The sequence below is a fragment of the Pelophylax lessonae genome, assembly GCF_965119305.1.
Source record: "Pelophylax lessonae genome assembly, chromosome: 3".
NCBI lineage: Eukaryota > Metazoa > Chordata > Amphibia > Anura > Ranidae > Pelophylax > Pelophylax lessonae.
The window spans coordinates 592,426,538-592,449,900 of record NC_138770.1 but is presented as its reverse complement, the minus strand read 5'-3'; the positions used below and the strand labels follow the sequence as shown (position 1 = coordinate 592,449,900).

Here is a 23,363-nt window from a genome sequence, read left to right as displayed (position 1 = left end):
TGCCATGCAGGTCTCCAGCAGACCTTCCAGTATCTGTGTGCCTGTACATCCCATGAGTGCAAGCAGATACAATCTGACAGGAAGAGAGAATGAACTACTACTGCGCTTCACAGCGCCACAGTAGTTGATTGAAAACGACCACCACAGGACACTGTGAATAGGTAATGTGGCTGGGCAGGTAAAGTCCCACTTGACCATGTTTTTTTTTAAATTGTGACAGCTAGCAGGGAGGGAAAGATGGGTGTAGCATGTTAGGAAAGGTGAATCTATTCTGTAAGCTTCAAAATTCAATACTGGTTGGCTGCTTCAGGTACAGCTCCCTCTTCAAAAATTGGAAGAGAGAACCCGGTCGCTGCACAGCTCGCCTGGCCTGAGTGTTTAGCAGACAGAAGCAGCCTTAGCTCGATTCATCCAGACCACTCCCCCAACATGTTTTGCCCCGCCCAGGATTAAGCCCTGAGCTGAGGCTGCTTTTATCTGCTAACCACCTGGGCCAGGCGAGGTGTGCTGCGGCCTGCCTATCTCTTCCTTTTTCTGCACACTCAATAGGCTTTGTTTGATTTAGACAGATTTTGAATTCCCATACAAATCTATAAAAATTCAAAACCTGCTTGAAGGAGGTCAGATGCGCCTGTATCTAAATTCTGAATAATCTTTCTGAGCATTCTCAGATGTATGCCATCAACACAAACCAAAAACCCTTCAATACAAGCTTTAACATGCACACATGATAGAGCTTGGACATGGGATGAGATTGCATATTATATACTCATGTGACAAGAGACTCTCAAGAATAAATACGAGAAGCCTACTAATTCTGGCTGCTTTGAATATTGTAAAACTCACATTGATAGTAAACTGTATGTATCTATCTATAATAGTATGAGTGTAGTTTTCCCAGGATAACATTAGCAGTCCACTGGATAGATTTTAGATGCTGAATGAAGTTGTTCTTCAAAATGAAAGCCCACCCATAAATATTTTTGTTGAGGATCCTTAGATGAGAACAAATGGATCATTGATGGTTTTACTTAGCTATGTAAGGGCTGCACTGAAAGAAATGGAGACCGAGATCCAGGAAAATCAGTGAAGAGATCTTGCTAGTGGAGTGTCTGGGCATCCACTTCTGCGGTGCTAACTTGGATCTTTAGAAATATTTGTGGATCTTAAAGCAGAATCTGTGTGAAGAAATAGCTGGTTAAGCAGAGGGGTGGGAACCCGGCCATCTGTGTCCTTAACAACTATGAGTTATCTGTCAGCGGGCTTCCCCACAGACAGATGAATGAAGAGATAAAGAATGCTGTTAAAAAAAAAAAGAATGCCTGCAATAGAAAAATGGTTAAGAAAAATGGCATAGGATCCCCCCCAGTCCATACCAGGCCCTTCGGGTCTGGTATAGATCTCAAGGGGAACCCCACGCCGTTTTTTTTTTTAATTGTGGCGTAGGGTTCCCCTTAAAATTCATACCAGACCCTTATCTGAGCATGCAGTCTGGCAGGCCAGGAGGGGGGGGCAAGTGAGCCCCCCCACCTTCCCGCCCCCTTCACACACGCATATAAGTACATGTACGTGCGTATGTACACGCAACTGCACACGTATTAGAGTGTGATGTTAAAGTGTCCAAGGTGAAAATCCAATAGTTTTCTGTGACGCAAAGTTGCTTAAAGCTTTCGGCGGGGGGGGGGGGGGGTGTGCGGGGATAGCTTCCAGCACCCACACCTTCAGTCCATCAGAGCTCTGGGAGTGATTTTCTGGGAAGTGTCGGGGGACACTGTTTATCTGAGCCTTTTTCGACCAGGTTTTCGTGCTCCCCAAAGCGTTTGCGTAAGGTCCGTATGGTGCGACCTACAATAAAGTAGGCTGCAGGGGCACGTAAGACAGTAGATGACAAATTCCGAGGAACAGGTGTAGAAGTCTATGAGGGTATAGACTTTCCCCTTGGTAGAGAACTCTTTCAGGCCATGTTTTACTTGTTTACATGTCAGGCACTGGGCTTTGCGGCATTTGTACATTCCCTTGATTTGGAGAGAAAAGGTAAGGGATGTGTTCGTTTTGTGCCTGGTGGAGCAAACCTTACTTGGTGCTATTAGGGTTTTTAGGGTTTTTTTTAGGATTTTTTTTGTATTTTTCATAATCTCCTTATTATTTTATTTTCTATACTTGTGGACATTCCATGCCATGTTTTAGAGACACTTGTTTTTATCTGACGCACAAAAAGACAATTGCTGAAGCCACGTTACAAAAGCATCCCGGCCTATACGTTTTTTGGGCCCTGCCCCTCCTGACAGATGTCCAAGTAATCACCACAGCAACAGGGTATAAATTCCCTGTTCTCAGATGGCCACTCCCACTTCCCGACAAAGGAGCACAGATGCACAAGACCAAGAGGAAGAAGACGGATGATCCCACTATACCCATTATACTTGCTCACCCTGACCTCAGAGTAAGTTGCTATGTTTATCATCTATTAATAAATCTTATGCTACACTAAGCCGGCACCGCTCTCTCCTGCTTTATATTCCTCAGAGCCCCTCCATGCTCCAGCTGGCAGCCCCCGAACATGGCCCCCCTACCACCAATTGGAATCCCCCGAAACCCCCCCCCCCCAATTTTACACCACCCGCCGATACCAGAGAGCGCCATGACATTACTCATACTCTTCCAGAAAGCCTTTGGTTATCAGAGGTGGGAAGCAGAGGGTCAGTGGATGCTTCAGTGTCATATTGGGATGTGTATTGTATCCATTGTAGTGTAGCCATTATATGGCTTCTGTCTAAAACTACAACTTCCTGCATTCTCAGCTATCTGCATAGAAGTCTATGAGCTTGCTAGATTTTAACTCTCCCCCTGCTGGCCAGAGGAGAATGTTGCACCATAATATCAGTAGTAGTAGTAGTATACAGTACAGTAGAGGGATAAAAGAATAAAAAGTAATGTCTCTTTCTCCATAATGCTTTAGCCCTGCACCTGGCTACACAGACTTAAAAAAATTGCTAGTGTAAAGAGAAATATGTTTTTTGTCAGAAGAGTATGCATGTATCTACTGCCAAAAATTCATATTCCTAGCATTTTTGTTTATTTTTCAACCAAATTAAAAATTTTAAGTTTAGACATTGCTGCTTCATAGTACAAAGGCTGTAGGTACACTGTACTTTGTGTACAATTTGATTAAAATCAATTACTTTCTTTAAATTCGAAATTGAATATGTTCAGCACACTAACCTGTGTGTTACGTTCATGTAGATAGGCAAAGGAGATAGAGAGGATGCTCAAATACTGTTTGCCAACACCACATATTGTGTTTATTCAGAGATCATTGATTAATCTAATGCACTAGAACATTCAACATAATTACATGTGAGAATCAACGACAATTAAGAAAATTATTTTTATAATCCGGAACATAAAAGCATGTTCATGAGAACAAGTTTGATTTAGCTTTTTAAATTTTATGACGCAGCTGTACCACTTAATATTGATGATGTTTCCCTGTAATAAAACCTGAGGAAAAAAAAAAAACAAATTTATTTAGAGCTACAAGACACTTGGTACAAGATAATGGGATGAGAAGACCTCACCATTTTTATTTCTTAGCAGAATTGATTTGTAATTAGTTTATAAGCTCTAACGAGTAGGGCCCTCTGATTCCTACTAAAGTGTATTGTATTTGTACTGTTTACCCTTAAGTTGTAAAGTGCTGCATAAACTTTTGGCGCTCTATAAATCCTATGTAATAATAATAACAAGTAAACCCATTGATTTAGCTATTTACCTTATGTCCGCTCTCAACTAAACTTTAAAGGAGATGTTTGCATAGTTAAAAAAACAAACATATGTACTGGTCTTGATGCTGCTGCTGTCTTCCACTCGCTCTCAGGCCGAGACCTGAGCAATCACATTACCGCTGATCACTCTGTTATTGGCCTGCTCTGAGCAGAGAACAGTGAGTGTCAGTGACTGAGCCCCAGGCTGTAGAGGGGGCAGGCGCAGCGCGCGTCAGCTCTCAGCTGTGCACTGAGGGCCAGAGCCAGCTGTCAATCAGGCAGCTGGGTGGATCCCACCAATATGGTCAGGATCCTTACAGAGCCTTGAGTGGCTCTGTGACGTCAGCTGACAACGGAGTTAAGCCCACTGTCACCTGATTCTGGGTCAATGGAGAGCAAAAGTAAGTGCACTCCTGTGACCCAGAAGAAAAAGCTTTGGCCATACTTCTCTATAAAGCACTCCTGTGACTGATCATAAGTCAGAACAATGGCAACTGCATTCTTAATAGAGGCTAAGATGGCTTCATGTTCCTCTGTGAAAGATGGGAGGGTTTGGTTCTGCTTTAAAGGGTATTTACACTTTTGCAGCCAAATGGAGAATAAAACCTACTTTATATTTACTTGTTGGCCTTCACATAAAATAACTTAAAGGGTAGGTTCACATTTATAATTAAAAAACAAAAAAAAAACAAAATGTAAATTTTTTTGCATGTAAAAAAGTGAATTTATTATTTTCTTTTTCTAATGAGCCTTCAGAACATTACACCTGTGATCAGCAGATCACGGGTACAATGTCCAGCTCCTCCAGGCTCTAAACATAGCTGTATGCTTGTCCCTCGTACAGGCAGGCAGTTATCTGAGAGCAGGAAGATCAATGAACTACAAGAGCTCTCATCAGTGCCCTTGCAGCTCAATTAAAAACTACAAGCCATCTGCCGCAATGTCTTAAGTGGTATTTGTAGGCATTAAAGTGTTACTGAACCCAGGACCCTGCATTCACTATATCTGATCTCCCACAGTACCCAGGACTCTGCATTCACTATATCTGATCTCCCACATCACCTAGGACTCTGAATTCACTATATCTGATCTCCCACAGTACCCAGGACTCTGCATTCACTATATCTGATCTCCCACAGTACCTAGGACTCTGAATTCACTATATCTGATCTCCCACAGTACCCAGGACTCTGCATTCACTATATCTGATCTCCCACAGTACCCAGGACTCTGCATTCACTATATCTGATCTCCCACATCACCTAGGACTCTGAATTCACTATATCTGATCTCCCACAGTACCCAGGACTCTGCATTCACTATATCTGATCTCCCACAGTACCTAGGACTCTGAATTCACTATATCTGATCTCCCACAGTACCCAGGACTCTGCATTCACTATATCTGATCTCCCACAGTACACCGAACATGGAAATGCAATTATTTTAGTAAACATAAACTGCTAAATACCCTTTCTCATCAGCAGTTTATAGCAGTGACTTGTGACTTCTATCACTGTCCGGTTAAAGCTTATAGGAGAGGTTTTCATTCTACTCTGACTGTCCTATGAGGCTGCAGGACCCCTGACTCTCTGGACAGTGCTGATTGGCCCTGTGCCGATCGCACCACCCAAGAAAAAAAAAAAAAAAAAACCTCTCTAGCAATACACATCAAACAGAACATGTGCAGAGTGCCCCCCAATGCTCTGTACTATCAGAACATAGATTAGGCACAGTAAAAGAAAGGGAGGATCAGAGAAGACAGGATTGAACAAACTTTTTACACAATGGGCAGGATTAATCCCTTAGGTTCCACGATGACACTGTGCAAAACCCTCATCCAATTTGCATCCGTGTGAGCCCAGCCTCAAACATTTTTACATACATTTATTCTGTATTTTTTAAAAACATTAGGGAAAAAAAAAATTTGGAAAGCAGTTCTTTCTAGTGATACTCTATAGAATATTACTAATCCTACTTGTCTGTATAGGGGATTGACAGTACTGGTCAAAGAATCTACCGGTCAGATTATTTGAGAGTTCGCAGCTTTGGATATCATTAGTTTTGGCTACCAGCAAAGCTAGACATGACCACATTTGACTCCACTAAGCCCATCAATATGGAGATGATCCGAAACATTTGTTACTACCAGAGAATGAGTGAATTCTCTGTAATAAGTACATTAGCACAACTGTCTCTCTCCCTCCCTGAGAATTTCATGGAGATAGATCACAGGCTGTCGACTTTCAATGTGTACACTGACAAGGCATTTTGATATAGTGTGACATTCCAGTGAGGGCCAGGCTAAGTAATATCATATCCCAGGACAATGCTCAATAGATGCCGTTGGTCACAGATGCTAAAGTATATAGACTGCAGCCTGAGGAAAAATGTGTCAAATATCTCCAGTCTTCATATATAAAAATAGTAAAAGGTGAATAGCGTTAGCAGAGTCACGCCAACTTTCCAGCAATTAGCACATGCTAGTCCTTTAACTCTTTCTGATCCCCACGTGTTTGGCAGTACATCAGAAGTAAAGGATAATTGTCATTGGACATCCATCATGTTAATGACATAAACTACAAGTTTAACGTAATCCTAGGTGCACTTTCCTGGGTAAATATGGCTTTGTGCGTCTTTGTCGAGGCAGGGAGATTAAAATGACTTTGAAGTAAATGTTAGATAATTCCTTACAAAGTATTGCAATTAATATTTAGGTATTATCTTTGGATAATGGAAGGTATCATTATGTTGGTGTATTTTTAGAAAAACCTTTAAATACATCAAGGGGGTGAATATAAGGTTCAAGAGGGGAGTATTTTCAATATGAAAACAAGATCAAGAACATGAGGACATGACCTCAAAATAACTGGAGGAAAGTTAAAAAAAAATCTTAGAAAGTATTCTAAGTTTGTTCTTGGAATAGACTTCCAGCAGAGGTAGTGAGTGCGTCCACAGTAAGGCCCCTTTCACACATGCGGACCCATCAGATCCGCCTGTCAGTTTTTCAGGCAGATTTGAACGGATGCCCCATCCATCTCTATTGGGCAGCGGATGTCAGCGGAGACATGTCCGCTGACATCCGATGCTGTCCGTCAAATCTGGATGAATGGAAACCCTATTTTCCATCCGTCTGGCGGATCGAATCGATCAATTCCCCCATGGGAATCTGACAGGGATCTGACACCTCCGTCTCTACACACACAGCGGAGACGGAGCTGTCATCCCCCTGCTCAGCGGGGATCGGCGGATCCATCCCCTGCTGAGCAGAACGGAGTCCGCCGATGGAGCGGACAGTTGTGAAAGGGGCCTAAGGGGTTTCAAACATGCTTGGGACAAACATAGATGTAAAAAAAAAAAAGTCGTGTATTAAAAACAAAAAATGAGCAGACTCGATGGGCCACTTGGTCTTTTTTCTGCCGTCACTTTTCTATGTTATCTAGCATTGCCTTTTTGATGATTTATTTATTTTTTCAGTCTGTTTAATGCTTTGATGTTTTATATATGTAGCACCCTCCTAGGTAGGTGCTAGGTAAAGGCATTGTTTTGCTCCATCTGCTTATCAGGAGAGCCTGATCAGTAGTTTTGCCTGTTACATGTGTCCATGTGTGATTCACTTGGTTTGAGGGAGTGTCCCCACTGTATCCAATAGGGGAGCCTGTTTGACATTGGAGGAAACCCAGCCAGTGACACACAAACTTTTTTGGCTGTCCCAGTGGGAAGGCACAAGAGTGAGTGGTGCAACCTGGGATAGGCTATAAAAGCCAGGGGCACATGTGGCATGGCGTCTTTGGGCAGGAAGCCAGGTCCCAGGAGGAGGGTGACATTGGTTTCTCCTCCTGTCAGCAAGGAAGGTGGTCACAGGCAGTCGGCCTAATGAATCAAGTGTGTGATGCTGAGCCAGTAGGTCCAGGATACTGACAAGTGAAGCTGAAGGCAGAGCAACCCAGGGAAAAACAGTGTCCGTGAGTACTGGGATGCCTGTCAGGGGTCTGCCCAGGAAGGGGACCATGCCAGTGGAGAGTCAGTGGACAAGGGGCTAGAATGCATGGGAAGTAAGAAAGGGGGTACCAAGTCAGGACCCTGAAGAGAAATCCAGTCAGGAACCTATTTTCCACTTCACTTCAGTGGCAAGGCAAAGCAGCGGCCTTGCCGCACTCATTACAGTTAGTGTCCTCAGAATTTGTGCATAGTTCAAGTTGGAGTATCCCACTCATCCCTTCTACCATCCAAGTTCCAAAATAGAACACAAAAACCAAATCCCCTGGACTGTTCATTGTCTGAGCCAAGTCTTAAAGTGATAAGTTTTATGGACTGTTGCTATGGGTAACCCAGGGGAATCCAAACTCAGCAGCTCCCTAGGGGGCAGTGCTACATATATGTGTAATGTTTATGTGGAAAAGTTTTTTTTTTTTTATTGCATCATAAATATATATATATGAGATAAAATAAAAATGTAGTATTTGATTGTGAGCCTGGAAAAAACTTGAATCTCCGCTAAGGCTTTCACAGCCCTGTGCAATCGATCCTGATGTAGGTGCAGGCTTGATGTGAGTCCATCCTGACTTCATACAAAAGAACATCAGAAATGTCACTGTACACAATACAAAGCCTTATGTCGTAAGTATGATAGCAGCCTCAGCAGACTCTGTCCAAGCCACACTGCCAAACACGTTTTGCTCCGCTCCTGGGGCTTAATCATGGAGTCCATGATTAAACCCTGGGGGTGGGGTGACTTGGATGCAATCTTCTGAGACATGTCTTATTTGATTATTAAATTTTTTATGAAATATTACAAGTATCTAAATGGTGGATCTTGATTGGTTAAAGGGATTGTATGCCTTTTTTCCAAGTCCATCTATGGGGAAAGGAACAATCCTACCTTGCAGTAGGGCTTCCCCCGTCCAATCCCAATTCAAGGGTTAAATGCTCATTTAGGCCTAGGGAAGTGCTCTCTGTGTCTTAAAGCTTAACACTGGGAAACGTTAAAGGGTTAGTTCACCTTTTTAGAAAAAATGAAAGGATGAGTTAACACTGTACACCCAACACCTCTTTCTAGTCCTCACTGTGCTTACTCCATGGATGAGTGCAGCCAGTGTAACCATTCAGGTATTTTAAATCCTCTCTCTGCATTTGATAACTGTGGCTGTTATCAAATGCCTGAGCTGCTACTTTATCTGCATGGGCACTGACCACTCATCAATCATGGAGGTAAGTACGGCAAGGACTGGGATGGTGGGGGAGGGTGTAGTGTGTGCACCAACATTAGGTAATGCAAGCTTGTAAAAGATGAAGATATATCGTTAAATTTCTGGTGGCCTATGTCATAGAACTCCACTGTGGTGTTAAATTCCTGGTCCACTGTGGTTTCTTCTTTTAGTTCTAAGTCACTATCACTGACACTGACATTCTTGTATGAAAAGCTTTAAGAAATCTATGCATATTGGGCACCTCTAACAACCAGGAACTCATTATCGCCCCCTACGAAGGTCAAAAATTTCCTTGTCATTGCAAGAAATGGTTACATCAGATTATTGTCTCATTCTAAAGCCATTCTAAAGCCAATCTTTGGTGGATGTTGAGCACAGCATGAGAGCTAAAGTATTTTATATATATATATATATTTATTTTTTAAGTAGGGGATGGTACAACCCTTTGTCAGAACAGTATTCTATTGAAAATGGCTGCTTTGTAAAAAATATTGTCCTCATATATGATTGTGTTTCTTTTCATGTAACTTTGAAATATAAATACATGGTCTTGAATTGAAGTATATGAAATGCATGTAATTGATATGCATTATTCATGCAATGAGCAATATTTGACCATGGGGATGCTAGAATCTATTTTGTTATTCAGACTCACATGATATTTGTTTCTTTCATGTAGACATTTATATTGCATTTATAGTGTCAGTTGTTTGCTTTTCTTTTTTTTTTTTTATATCTCACTGCCGCTCTAATGCTGTATGTGACTGTTTTTTTTTTTTTTTATGATTTTCTGAAATAAAATGCACTATTCATTTTGTTTTCTTTTCTTTATATTATACTAACAAGGCATTTTTATGTAATTAACAGTGGATGGGTGTATACACCGAGCATCAGGGCCTTTTCTCATGGCTGAATGTCGTACGTTGGGAGGCTGCCCTACGGGACAAGCTAAAATTACCTGCGGGTATCAATTGCCAGCAAAATGTAAGTCACTACTTTTTCTTATATGCCATGGGAACTGTGTTACTGAAGTGAGGACAATAATGCAAAACTTGGCCACATTCTTTGTAGGCAATGTATTCCATTCGATAAAAAGTGTAATTTGCCACATCTCGTCCCAAATTAACCCATGTCCTTAAATTTCCCCTGTATTGATAACTGTCGCAACACCATTATTTAAGACAGAGTACATCATCAGAAAAAAGTGTACAACAGAATTTCTGCTCAACATCTTTGAAACTTCGCATTTTCCATGTTGTCATCAAAGGTTTTGCTTGGGGTCTGCATGTATTGGACAAGAATACAATTGTACTATACTTTATACTATTATTTAAAGCAGGTCATGTTAAACTGTTTTTTTTGTGAGCCATCTTTTGCCCTTTCTTTCTCCAGTGCTTAATGTTAACGATCCCTCAGCTGTTCTCCAATTAATAAGTTACACTTCCTTACATAATTTTACAGCTAGATTTTTGGGCAAATGATTTTAGCCCTTTTCTTCTGAAAATAAAAATGATAAATTGCAATTTTTACTATAATGCTAAATTTTGAAGTGTCATAATTGTTTTTTCTGGAGTTAGAGTACAATCCTTAGTAGACATAATGTGGCACCTTGAAGATTAAGGCTTTATTCACATGTCCTACATTAGCCACGATGCAGCAGGTACACCTCCGGTATCTGCAGCTAGGTTCCAGATGCTTGGATCAGCAGTTGACACTTAGCCTGTACAACTCAATGTCAGGCTGAAAGAAGCCTTTGCAGTCTGCAGCTGTAATCATGTATCTGCACATCCAATGGTTACCTGCAGTTAGGAACAGATCTTCAGTTCTGGATGAAATCTGCCTATGCTTGAGTCAGACATTTGTTACTAATCGTAGTTAACCACTGGATTGGAATATGCATGCTTAGAGCCACAGACAGCCCCGAGCCTGCCAATGAGTTGAACAGGCTAGGCAACCACTGCTGGCCAGAACACCTAGTATCCTGGCCACAGTTATTCACAGTATATTTGCCTCATGTGATGTTCTTATGTGTTTCTTAAAGTCTCTTTGGGCTATAGACTTGCTATTGATGATTTTCTATTTCTAGTACTTGCATTTGGGATACACAAAAGCTAGTACAACTAAACAGATTTTGTTCTGCTTCACCTATTTTGCTTTAAGCATATTGTTTATTTTCTAAGTCAAAGTCATAGCTGAGCTCTACTCTATTTTGTACATTTGTCTTTCAGCATCTTTGGTGCCTTATTTCCTCACACTGAAGCCTGAGCAATTACCACAGATTGTGTAATATTCCCTGGATTAGAGGCTTATGCAAACTATTAGCACAGTCAAAAGAGCAGGGACATGTATTTATTCCAGACTGAGAATGTAACCCGGAAACTTAAGAATTTTTAGTCATTTCTATTTTTTATTTCATTTTTTAATTTACATGCCTAAAACTTCAAGTTTTACATCCCTTTTTGTAAAATGTTTATTCTACAACTATCATTTACTGTAGGAACAGATGTTTATTTCACTGTTGTGTTGTAGAAGTTGAACTTTGTTGACATAAGCTTTTTCTTTCTTGTTTACTGGGGGAGACCATGCTAAAGACTGAGTGATGATGCAATTTTAGGTCCGTATCGCACACACTTTCCATCTTGCTTCTGCCATTCAGTGCAAAGCAGCATCCTTCCACCACTGCTCCACAAATGAGACAGAGATCTTCCTTGGTTTGTCTTTATCTGCCCACATTGGCTTGGTCACATATGGCCATATAAACATATCCTGCTACTATAAACCAGTTTGTGAATTCTAAAGGCTTAGTCATATATACCTGAGCTACGTTGTCTCTGTCTTGCAATGCAGCATGTTGGATCCCAGGCACACAGGTAACAGTTTTGCTGTAACTGGTCCTTCCATCTTATGATCCACCAACAGTTCGGATGCTGCCTGCAGAGCAGCATTAAAATGCCTGACACTGACACACTAGAATATTGTCTTCCTCTTGAGTCCTCCATAGCTCCATTATGCATGCCCCCCCTCAGTTCTATTCTGGGTGGATTTTGCCACAGGATTTAATATGACAAATTGCAACCCTGATTGCTTATTCTGACTTCAGAGGCCATAGGTTTACCATCGCATGGAATTGCAAGCTGATCTGCATTCAACCTTAGTGGCCTCTGTCACAGGGACTATAATCTACTAAAAGGAAATCCACTGTGCGCTGCAACTGCACTTGGAAAGCAGTCGCTGTAGATCTGAGGGGAAGCTCCGCTGATTTCTAACAACCAATCATGTGCAAGCAAAATGCTGTTTTTTATTTTCCTTGCTTGTTCCTCTCAGATCTACAGGGAGTGCACTTGTAGTGCAGAGTGGATTTGCCTTAAGTAAATAAACCCCTATGTTTGAAGAAGAGTCTTGGATATCTTTAATGGAGGATATTGCACTTAAGAAGCCTCAATCAGGTGAAATTTCGTCCAAGCAGTGGCAGAACTACCAGTGTTGCAGCAGTTGCACTTGCGACTGGGCCCTGGAGTTCTGCCACTGTGGAGGGGCCCACCCTCTTCCACTGATTCCATCCCATCCCCCCCATCATCCCTCTGCCCCTGATCCCATCCCTCCACCACCATCCCTCTGCCACTGATACCATCTTTCCATCCCATCCCTCCCACCATCCCTCTGCCTCTGATCCCATCCCTCAACTACCATCTTACCCCCACCATCTCTCTGCCACTGTTCCCATCCTATCCCTCTGCCACTGATTCCATCCCTCCCATCATCCCTCTGCCACTGATCCCAACGCTCTGCCACTGATCCCATCTCTCCACCACCATCCCACCCCCCCAACATTCTCCTGCCACTGATCCCATCCCTCCACCATACCACCCCCCATCCCTCTGCTAGTGATCCCATCCCCCACCATCCCTCTGACCTTAAACCCATCCCTCCACCACCACCACCGCCACTGATCCCACCACTGTCACTGATTCCATTCCCCTGCCACTGATCCCATCCCTCCTTCCCACCACCACCACCGATTCCCATCCCCTCCCCACAACCACTACTGCCATATATCCCAAGGGGGCACTCAGGAGGACGTAAGGGGGCACTCTTAAGATACTGTTTTAGTACCTTCAGAGTACCCCCCTATATCTTCAAGAGTGTTCCCTTACATCCTCCAAAATGCCCGCTAGTAATAGTAGGGTCAGTGGCAGAGCTACCAGGGTCTTAGAGGTCACACTTGCGACTGGGCCCTGGTGTTCTACCACCATGTGGGGGCCTCAAGACAGCAGAAGGGGGCCCACTGCAAAACATGAGAAAGAGCCCCGGGATGGGGTCGGGGGGGGGCCTTCATGGTTTCTTGCATCGGGGAACTAAAGGTTGTAGCTATGCCTCTGCTTCCGGGCGTAGATCAAGCTTCAGCTTCCACCAGTGGTGCTATCAGTCTAGGATCTCTTTCTATAACCTTTCTGGTGCACTTGCTGGTCCCAGATGTTCTTTATGGAGACTGGGATACTCCTAATAAGCTGTTCAATCTTGCCTTCACAGAAGAAGTTCCTTTTGTTCCTCCCAGGCCTCAAACTCTAAATCCATCTCTATGCCAGGTACCCATATCAGCTGTAAGCCTTGGGCAACCAAATCCCCCAAGCATGCTGACAAATATTCTTGATCATAAAGTGAAAAACCCACTTTTTAGAGTGGATTGGTGTCTGTTAGCCTTTGCAGACATCTGGTCAGACAGAATTGAAGATGCCTTGGTACAGGAGATTGTTTCTAGGAATGATGCATGCTTGCAAGTCCCCTCTTTTCCTGCACCTCAGTGATCTTTTTGCTTTGTTGTGGGCTCCCAAGTTTCTGGCCCTGTCATTCAGTTTTTCATCTTTTGCAGCCTTAGTGTTCACAAGGGGCTGGCCCCGGTGTTCTTGTTACACACCAAGGGCATTCTTTTTGTGGGATATCTGGATGACCTCCTGTAGAGTGAGCAGTTGGTCCAGGTATAACTGACAATGTGATATGGACAGCTAAGACCTTGAAAAGGTTGGAGCCTTGATTTTCAGAAGTCAGAGTTGCAGGCAGACGTTGTAGTTGCAGATTCATCAGTAGGTGTATCTGGGGCTTATCCTACTTAAAGTTGAAGTCAGAACTATTACCTCTACAATGTGTGTGTGTCTGAGTTGGCGTCTTTGTCCTGTAAAGAACCACTTTTAGTCTACAACGGGACAAAGTGGTGTTGAGACCCAGGGCTTCTGTTTTTTCTAAGGTAGTTTTGGCCTTTAACCTCAACCAGGAAATTTTTCTTCTATCCCTCTGTCTGGCCCCAATGTATCAGAAGGTGATTTCCCTTAATTGTCTGGGTGTAGTTCCTATTGTGCATGTATATCTAGGTGTCATTGCTTATTTTGGCTGAAATTCTTTGTCATCCTTTAAGGGACCTGTAAAGGAGAATCGGCTTCTTATTTCACCATTTCAGACAGATCATCAGCTAAGGTTATGGCCCCAAGGATTGGGTTCTATGCTTTCCTGTCAAAGCACATTCTACTAGATATGTGAATGCTTTGTGAGCTTCTTGGCATCAGGCAACTGATTTGCAAGGCATCCAGCTGTCCACAGATTCTTCAAAGTACTGCAAGTTGGATATTCAGGCCTCATCTATTGCCTGCTTTAAGAGTAAGGTCCTTCAGGTAGCTCCTTGAGCTGCAGGCAACCCCCAGTTTTAATTTTGTTTTGTTGGCCTGCCAGTGTTTTGTTACTGTTGCCCACCCTCAGTTGGACTGCTTTTGGACATTCCAATTGTCTCTGAATACCTCAATGAACAAAAAATAGGAGAATTAGTGTGAAATTATTTTCTTGGATTTCACTGAGAGACACAGGTCCTTCCCCTCTGTGTCTATAACCTCACTCCCAGTATTTCCTTTCTACTAAAATGAGACATCCTGTGAGTGAAAAGGGTTACATTGAGTGGGTTAGGGTTTTTTATTTTTTGCCTGTGTTAAAATTCTTCCATAGGCAGCAGTAGAACACCATTGTCTCTGAATCCTGTGTCCCCCAATGAACTCCAAACATTTTTTTTATGGCAAGTACAAAAATGTTTCAAGGAATCCTATTTCTACAGATAGTTACAAACAAAAAAATGTGTGATCACCAACTACACAGGGAAAAGTCCACTTCTTAGCCTCACCTGCCTTCAGGCAAAAGCCTTCTTTGCCAATTTTTTTTTCAACTAAATGCATTTTATTGAAATAATTTTTTCTATTACAAAGGTGTTTCCCATCCCTTCCATCTCCGAAACAAACTATGAACCACAAAACAACAAGATGTTGCTTTGGTTTCATGTTTGGTGCCTATAGAATCTACAGATCCAGTTAGTATGTATAATCTGCATTACAAACAGCATCTGTAACTGGAACAGCCAGTAGCACAATATCAAAAGTGCTATACCCTATCTTAGATACTTATCTTTGATTTGGTGGGGAGGCACCACCAGTGTTCTCCTGCTGGTAAGTTCTAGGGAAGGTAAGTCATAGGTGCTTGACTGTTTGCCCTTATGATTAAAGTAGCAAGTTAATGCAGTAGTTCTCTCAGTCCAAAGTTGAGAAGTCTCTAAGTAGGTGGGCTGATAGAAGCTAAAACGTATTGCTTTGTGGATTTGACACAAATATGCTCATTTTCTTACTTATGATTGGGTTAACACTGCACACAAGTTTTTTGATGGTTGGAGGTGGACTCTTAAGCTGGCTAATAAAGTGTAAATGCTATCCTCAAAAATAAATTTGTGCAATTTGATGATTTCTTGTTGAGAACGGAGCTTGTCTGTGTAGTGTTCTCATGGCTTCCTACTCTGGCATCTGCACTATGAATGTTCCATTATGAGACCTTCCCCCTCCATTATCAGTTCCATGTTCTTTAGGACAGTACCCCCCTTTCATCGTGCCGATGTAGCACATTTTGTGTGGGGCACTTAAGCCCAAAAATAACTGTCCCAACTATGAAAAGGCTAGTCAATTGTCTGTGCCTTACAGGCTAAAAGCTCTCAGTCCTCCCCTGCTATTAGCATACTATAAAACTCACAGTTCCATTTTACACAGTTTCCGTAATGTATTATCCAGTATGTGTAAGATTAAACTGATAATAATAATAGTTTCTCATCCTCCTAATGCTACACATTTATTACTGTGTAAATAATAAGCATTCCATTTAATTCTACAAGGAGTAATGGAGTGACAGAAATGACCCAGCCTTCTTTAGCCAGTATAATATATACATGTCAACTGATAACAGCCTGAATTTTTGGAAAAATAATGGTGCTCCGAGCTGCGTACACTTGATAATGTTTGACTGCCTTGAAAGCGGTTGTTAGGCAAAAAAAAAATCTATTTTATTCATGTAGATTTGTGGATAGTGAATATGTTCATGCCCAGAGAGATCAAACTGATATATTGTGTTTTCAGCTGCTGTGCAAAGGCTGATTGGCAATTACTGTGAAGGCATCTGTCACATGTTAACGCACAGTAGCAGTTCGTAGAATGCGGCTATGGAATTTATCTACCCCTCTAAAGTGGCCTGATCAGAATTCCGTCATTGCAATAGATTGGGCCTATGCAAAACAATAGATTTCTCAGGTCTCTAAATTAGAATGAAAACAATTCAGGAGCCTTCTGTTCATGAGAGACATATGCTTGAAATTTATTTAATAATTAATGATTGCAGGACACAGGTGGGTAATATGACACATTTGTTTTGTGTTCTTTAATCATCAGAGATGCCAGTGAAAGGTCATATCAGTTACATGTGCTGGTTATCAAAGCATACATATCAGGATTTCATCTTTGACAAGCAGAGGTGCAGAGTGCATTCATCTTTATATGATAATCTAATGATTGTGGTGGGGACTCTATAAAAGTTGGATGGGTTTCTTATGCAATTATGAAATCTGTTTGTTCATGAGAGTCAGAAGCTGCTACAACGTATTGCCTCAAATCATAAATTTCCCTTTCACACGTGGTATTGAAAATATTGAATGAGCAATGATTAATGTGTATTTTTAGGATTTTTTTTAAAATCTCTGCAGCTGGTGTTTTTAAGTATTTTTGCTGATTTGTGTGCCATACACCCTAGATGCAGGACCTGTACCTCTGGAACCCAAGTTAAATCCAGATCACCACTGAAAACATGTATGTATACTATTAGCCCAGGTACTGGCTAAACTTTGGGCTCTTTCACCTTTCTCTAACTCCAAAATAACATATATTTGCACAACTGCTTCTGATCTCACTTGCCAAGCTTTATTGCAACAAGTGGTAATGACACCCCTACTAGGCTTCAATGATCAAGGTGCAGTAGAACTAGAAATACACCCAGTAGATACACATACAACACTAGAAAACTGATAGAAGTTGCAACTCTTTCCCACACTATGCAAAATAAAAAAATGGATTTAATAGCTCTCCATAATGCTGTGCTGCCTCTCTTAATTTTACTTATCACCAACAGAGCTGGATTAGTAAATGGTCATTATTTTGCTGGCAGCTGGTAACTGGTAAGTTAAGACAGCTGAACTTACCAGTGCAACTCATCAGAGTGTTCTGATGGACTGTTCTCTGTACTTACTGTTCAGCCTCTGTATACCTAGAACCAAATGGCAAAATTGAGAAACCCTTTCCCCATTTTCTTGTCATTTTTAAGTGTAAAATGATGACCAACTGTCGCTTTCAGCCTCTTCTTCCTTGTCGTGTCTTATTTGACTATCAAAGCCACAATGGTAACTACTGGGATCAGTTAGGTGCAGTCAGCTTGCCTCAGTTGCTTTTGCATTGATTTGGTTGGGAAGGTAAGCTATTCTGAAGTCAATAAAAGCTGTCGGCACTGGCCCTGAAGATAGTGAAAATAGGAAAGGTTTATAAAGGCAGGGTAATACACAGGGTAATACTCAACTACTTGAGTTAAAACAAGGGATTTTGTTGCATACATTTGCCAAAAGATGTAAAACTGTTATTTCGTTGTTTTTTTTTGTCACATTTCTGTCTGTGGTTGTCTAATATACTACAATATTTTTCAAGAAAATTGTCAGGAGAATTGCCCAATGTTGTATCTCGGTGAAAAAAGTATCCCTGTTTGCCCAGCATAATTTTCCGTGAAATGTTTTTTTAACAATCAAGAGACTCTAAAAGTAGGTTCTGGGACACTAATTGGCCATCTAACCCATGGGTTACACACTTTGTGTCTACAGCAAAACGAAGATAAGCCCATGCCCTTCAAATGCTCTACCTGCTCCTTCCTCCTGAACAGCCCCAAAGTTTGCTGGGGGTTGTAAAAGCTCAGTAATTGTAAAGCATAGGTTGGCCATCTTAGCTTTATTGTAGCAACAACATAGCTTTAAAGTGCAAGGGAACCTGATTTGAAATATCTCTAGAAATTGCTCCAATTTTAGGTATCATCAATTTCCTGTTCATGTTTCATGTTGATTTATTAAGGGCAGTAAATCACTCTACTGTGTGTACTCAGGGTTCATTAACCTTTTATTGATGGGGGGATGTCTTACATTTTTTGTTATTTACTGACCCAGGCAAAATATTTTCTACCTCATTAACAATGATTGAAAATTTCATGACAATTATGTGCCATGATCGCAATTAAATGTAATTTATCAAGCCCCTGGACTGACATGTGATTAATGTAATGGTATGATTTTGTTTGATTGCAATTAGCTGGACCAGAAAGATAGTATGTGTTTAATGAACGTATGGGTTTTTTATGTGCAGTGCAAGATGGTAATTACGTGACCATGTCTTTTAAAATGTGTGCGCAGAACATATTGACTAGCCATATGTGTTAACATAACAGAACAGCAAATCATTCTCCTGCACTTTAGTGCTGTGCTAAAGGGAAAGGCTATGTTGATGGTGTTTAGGTTCTTGCTGCCCTCTCAGGACCATGGGCATCCACATAAACTAGGAAACAACAAAAACAAGAGAAGGGTGCACCAACCTGGAACAATATCATAAAACATTTTATTGAAGGGTAAAAAAGAGTGTCATACATAATACTCACAAACGCATGCTGTAAATATGCATGTAAAATGCTAATACAGTCAGGTGACCTCCAGGACAAGGATTCTGTCAGTGCTGCAGATGGACTAGATGGCATCCGTGCTAGTAGGGCTGACACATTTCAAGGGAGAACGCTCTTCATCAGAGCCCTGATATAGAGGGTTCTCCCTTGAAACACATCAGCCCTGCCAGCACGAATGCCATCCAGTCCTAATGCAGCACTGACAGAATCCTTGTCCTGGAGGTCACCGGACTGTATTAGGATTTTACATGCGTAAACTGAGTTTTAACATTTGCTGAATATTAACATTATCAGTACTTTCTGGGATATTTATACTGAAGAAGTTGTGATATGTGTTTGCAAGTGCTAAATTAACCACTAAGCTTTTGTTCCTGAACTGCAAGCTAAGAAACAAAGCATTTGCACCTTCTTCGGGTGCCTTGATCTACAACTCACGTTCTCCTTTTACCTTTTTACTGCTGTTTAGATGCCAATTTAAGAGATTTTCTCCTTTACCTCCTGTCTTGCGAACTACCCGTGTGTTTTGGGTATCAATAGGACAGGAAGTTAAATCTCCTCAATGTGAACACAGACGGTATAAAAACCCTGTAATAAGCTCTAATTTATTTATGCCTTATCCAAAATGTAATATTATAATACACTTTGGCCGTAACTGAGTTTAAACATTTCTTTTTTATGACACTGTTTTTGATATTCGCCAAAATATCTTGAATTATCATTGGAGTTTACATGTGCTTTAAAGGAACCCCGTCAACACCCCGGCACCTTTACACTCTGACCTTCACCTATACATACTCTACCAGCAATCTCTCACTACTACTTCTTCCTCTATGGCTGGCATTAAACTGGTTGGTGTCAGTGACCTTAGTGGACCGATGCCATCACACCCCTGGTTATGTGACACTGCTGGGGCCTAGTAGTTGGCTGCTATATCCAAGCACTGTCACAGGAGAGGAGGTTACATGCTCCTCTATAATTGAAAGTGCTGGGTATTGTGTATGATGTGGAAAAAAGTAACACTCAATACAGTGTTTAGCCAATGAGAATAACTTTTGGTCAAGCTTTTGATTTCTACCTCTGGTGATCTGAACTGCAGAGAGGTAAGAACTATTGCAAATCATTTGAACACAACCTTCATATAACCTATGGCCATTCTCTGTGTTTTGGAAACTTTGGCTGCTGAACAGTTGCAGTCTCTGCGAATAATGACCAAAGGTATGAACAGACAGCAGCTGTGCACACTTGTAAATATGAATTGGAATATCGATGTCTGAGACGAAGATTATGGGGGAATTTTTATGTGAAACTTTAAAGCTTAACAACTTGTTTTTCCACAAAGAATGTGAGTGGCCGTGTAGAACCGAGGGAAATTTATTTATTGGTACGTGTCAAAAGAAGCTGAAACCTCCTCCATTCTCAATTCTCCAGAGTTCCGCATCATTTTGGCTAGAAGTAAAATATAATAGTCTTTTGAAAATAGAAGCAGTGGTATAAAAAGGCGTGTGTATTGGACAGTTTCATTCGTAGGCATGCTTAATTTAGTATAGCTTCTGTAAAAATGTCAGCATCCTTATTAACTTGGGATTTCATACATATGTACTCATATTCATTCATATATATATATATATATATATATATATATATATATATTTTTTTTTTTTCCCCTATTAAAATGAGAAATTGCTTTACAATCTACAAACAAATTGTTTACCAAATCAGCTGCCATGATCATTTCTCTACTAAATATGTAACTCTGGTCAAATAAAAAAAAATGGATAAGCAATTCTTGATATCACTAAATATAACCATTAAGTGTGTTAATCTATCCAGAACTGGCATTTTGTCTGTTGGAAGAAGCTGAAAAGTTGCACATAAAGAATCCCCTAAAAAAAGCAAAAAAACAAACAGTATAATGTAGCTTTTAGGTACCTTGGTGGAGTGATATTTGTGTTTCCAGGAATAACCACCATCTGTGGCCATTAAGGGGGGGGGGGGGGACGGGACTAAATGCGTTAGTGGATAATACAACAGCAGGAATGAGAAAATCCTCCAGATGACCAGAAACATTCTACATTCCAAGGTAGAGAATGTAGGAAGGTAGGGAACATGGGAAGGTTGATCTCACAAAAGGAGTCACAAAGAGAAAGAAGAGTATACCTGTTGATTATGCCTTACAAAGCTCCACCTACCTATAATATCTCTTTTGGGTAGACTGCTTTTTAATAGTGTGCAATGATTATTTGCAGTTGGAAAGCTGCTTATATACTACAGTGTCATCACCTACCCCATCATGCTTGCTAGGACCATGGAGATCTGGACAATTTTTATGCTAGCTACTCTCCCTGACAAGTAATCACTCTATGGGCAGGGTTGCCAGCTCCCTATGATTTTTTTTTTTTTTTACTAAAAAAATATGAAAAATTTACTGACTGAGCACATATTTAATGACAACCTGAAATATGACAAATTCCAATTCTAAACAAAGACAAACCATATTTAAACAGTGTAAACAATTATCATTTTCTCATCCAGCAATCTGCTTGGCTTTACAATTAAAAAATAAAAACCGTGTGACAAAATGTGAGCGTGAGTAGGATGATGAAAGGCCTGGGGCATCGTGGGATACAGTAAGAGAACAAGTTCTGTGGCACATTATGGACTTGGCTAGATTTTGCCTAATGTGGGCGGGGCATAAAGGCAGGTGATTAAAGAGAAACTGTGCCAAGTCACTGCTTACACTATAGGCCTAAACCTCATTCCTTGTGTCCACAAAATCCTCCTACTTACTATGGGACATTACATCAGACTTCCCAGAGCCCCCCCCCCCTCTCCTTACATCTGGGTCATCAGAGTGCCTCCTTAAGCAGGATCTCCAAGGGTTCCCCTCTATACATCAGGGTCCCCAATGTCCCCTTCCAAATGAAATCAGTGTCCCCAGAGTTTCCTACCTTATATCATGGTTCCCCCTTATATGATTTCCCGTTACATCAAGTTGCCATAGTTCCCCCTTCTATCAGTCTCTCCAGAGTTCCCCACCCTTACATTGGGTCTGTTCTTGGTGGCAGGGTGAAAGTTGGGAGGCAAAGCACAGGGAGAATGGGGTCTGGAGGAGGAAGTTACGACATCCTCCTCTGAATGTTGGAGCAGTGAGCCTGATGCAAGCATGTGGTTGACTAAGACACCGGGTTGTCCTAGTAACCAACCACTAGAGATGTGGTAGTGGCATTGTCTGGAACCTTTGCTATTGGGAAACACAAGATATGCCGCCCATTGCGTTGGCAGCCAGCTGCCAACTTTTCTCTCATCCAGGGACTTTTACGGTCAAGAGACATAAGTGGATTTTTTTTACTAACTGTCCATGAAAATATGGAGGGTTGGCACCCTATGAATGTGATTAATGCCAGTCTATCCTACTGACTGCTATTACTCTTAATTATTATTAAAGATTATTAGAGAGTGGGTTCCAGTGTACTGATTTTCTCACTCATGCTCCTGAAAAGGAAAATGCGTTGAGTCCACATGTGAACTGTAATCGGAATCTTTGAATGTTGTGAACCCCTATGTGGAGAGTAATTTTTAATGTTGTGTTATAGATTTTAATGGTACATAATAAAGTTGATTTTATGGTACTCATTTTCTCTTCTATATGTCCACACAAAGTCCATGACTACATATTCTGTTCATAGTTGTACAAGGTTGGCACGCTGGCTTTTTGTAGCTTTAGACTGTCCCAGGTCCAGCATAGTGGAGGTACAGGTTCCAAAACTGCAATCAGCAACATTAGATTAGTGTCTTATTTAGCTCATGTTTATTTAATCACATGCACATTACAATGTGGTAGCTCTTTTATGTTTGTAAAGCAATGCAAAAAAAAATCTAAACTTTCTTACAGTTTTTGCTTTATGCCTGTTTGTGTTTCTTTTTTACTTTACCCATAAAAAAGCTGCCTCTGTCTGTGTTGAGCTGCTGAGCTGACAAGTTTGTCTACTTGGTATAGATGTATGAACCCAGAGGTAGTGGTGCTTACACGATATCCTTTAAAGTAATTGAATATTCTTTATGAGCATTTGCCATTGTTATCACTTAATTCGCTAAGTATCATCTTCACACTTCACATTAACTTGCTGACTATTGGTTTTTTGACATCTTTAGATGTGTAAAGTTTTACCCAGCTCCAATTACCAGATGACAGATATGTATTGATTGAGAGTCTTATATTTAGGAATTTAAAAAAAAAAAAGATTGTTCTTTCCTTCTAGATCATTTTAAGGGTTCTGGTCATTTAAGGGTTCTGGTCATTTCCTTTTTACTGACTTCAATGAAGGCATCCAGAATTCTA

The 23,363-nt window shown here is 41.1% G+C and overlaps 1 protein-coding gene across 1 annotated transcript in view; it reads left to right on the top strand.

Moving 5' to 3' along the window:
- MACROD2 (mono-ADP ribosylhydrolase 2) overlaps window positions 1-23,363 on the top strand; it is a gene marked incomplete at its 3' end in the record, with an annotated part of 3,247,744 nt that overhangs the window by 1,306,796 nt on the left and 1,917,585 nt on the right. The window contains 1 exon segment of the mRNA XM_082250969.1: window positions 9,842-9,958. Coding sequence (XP_082107095.1) covers window positions 9,842-9,958 — 117 coding nt within the window.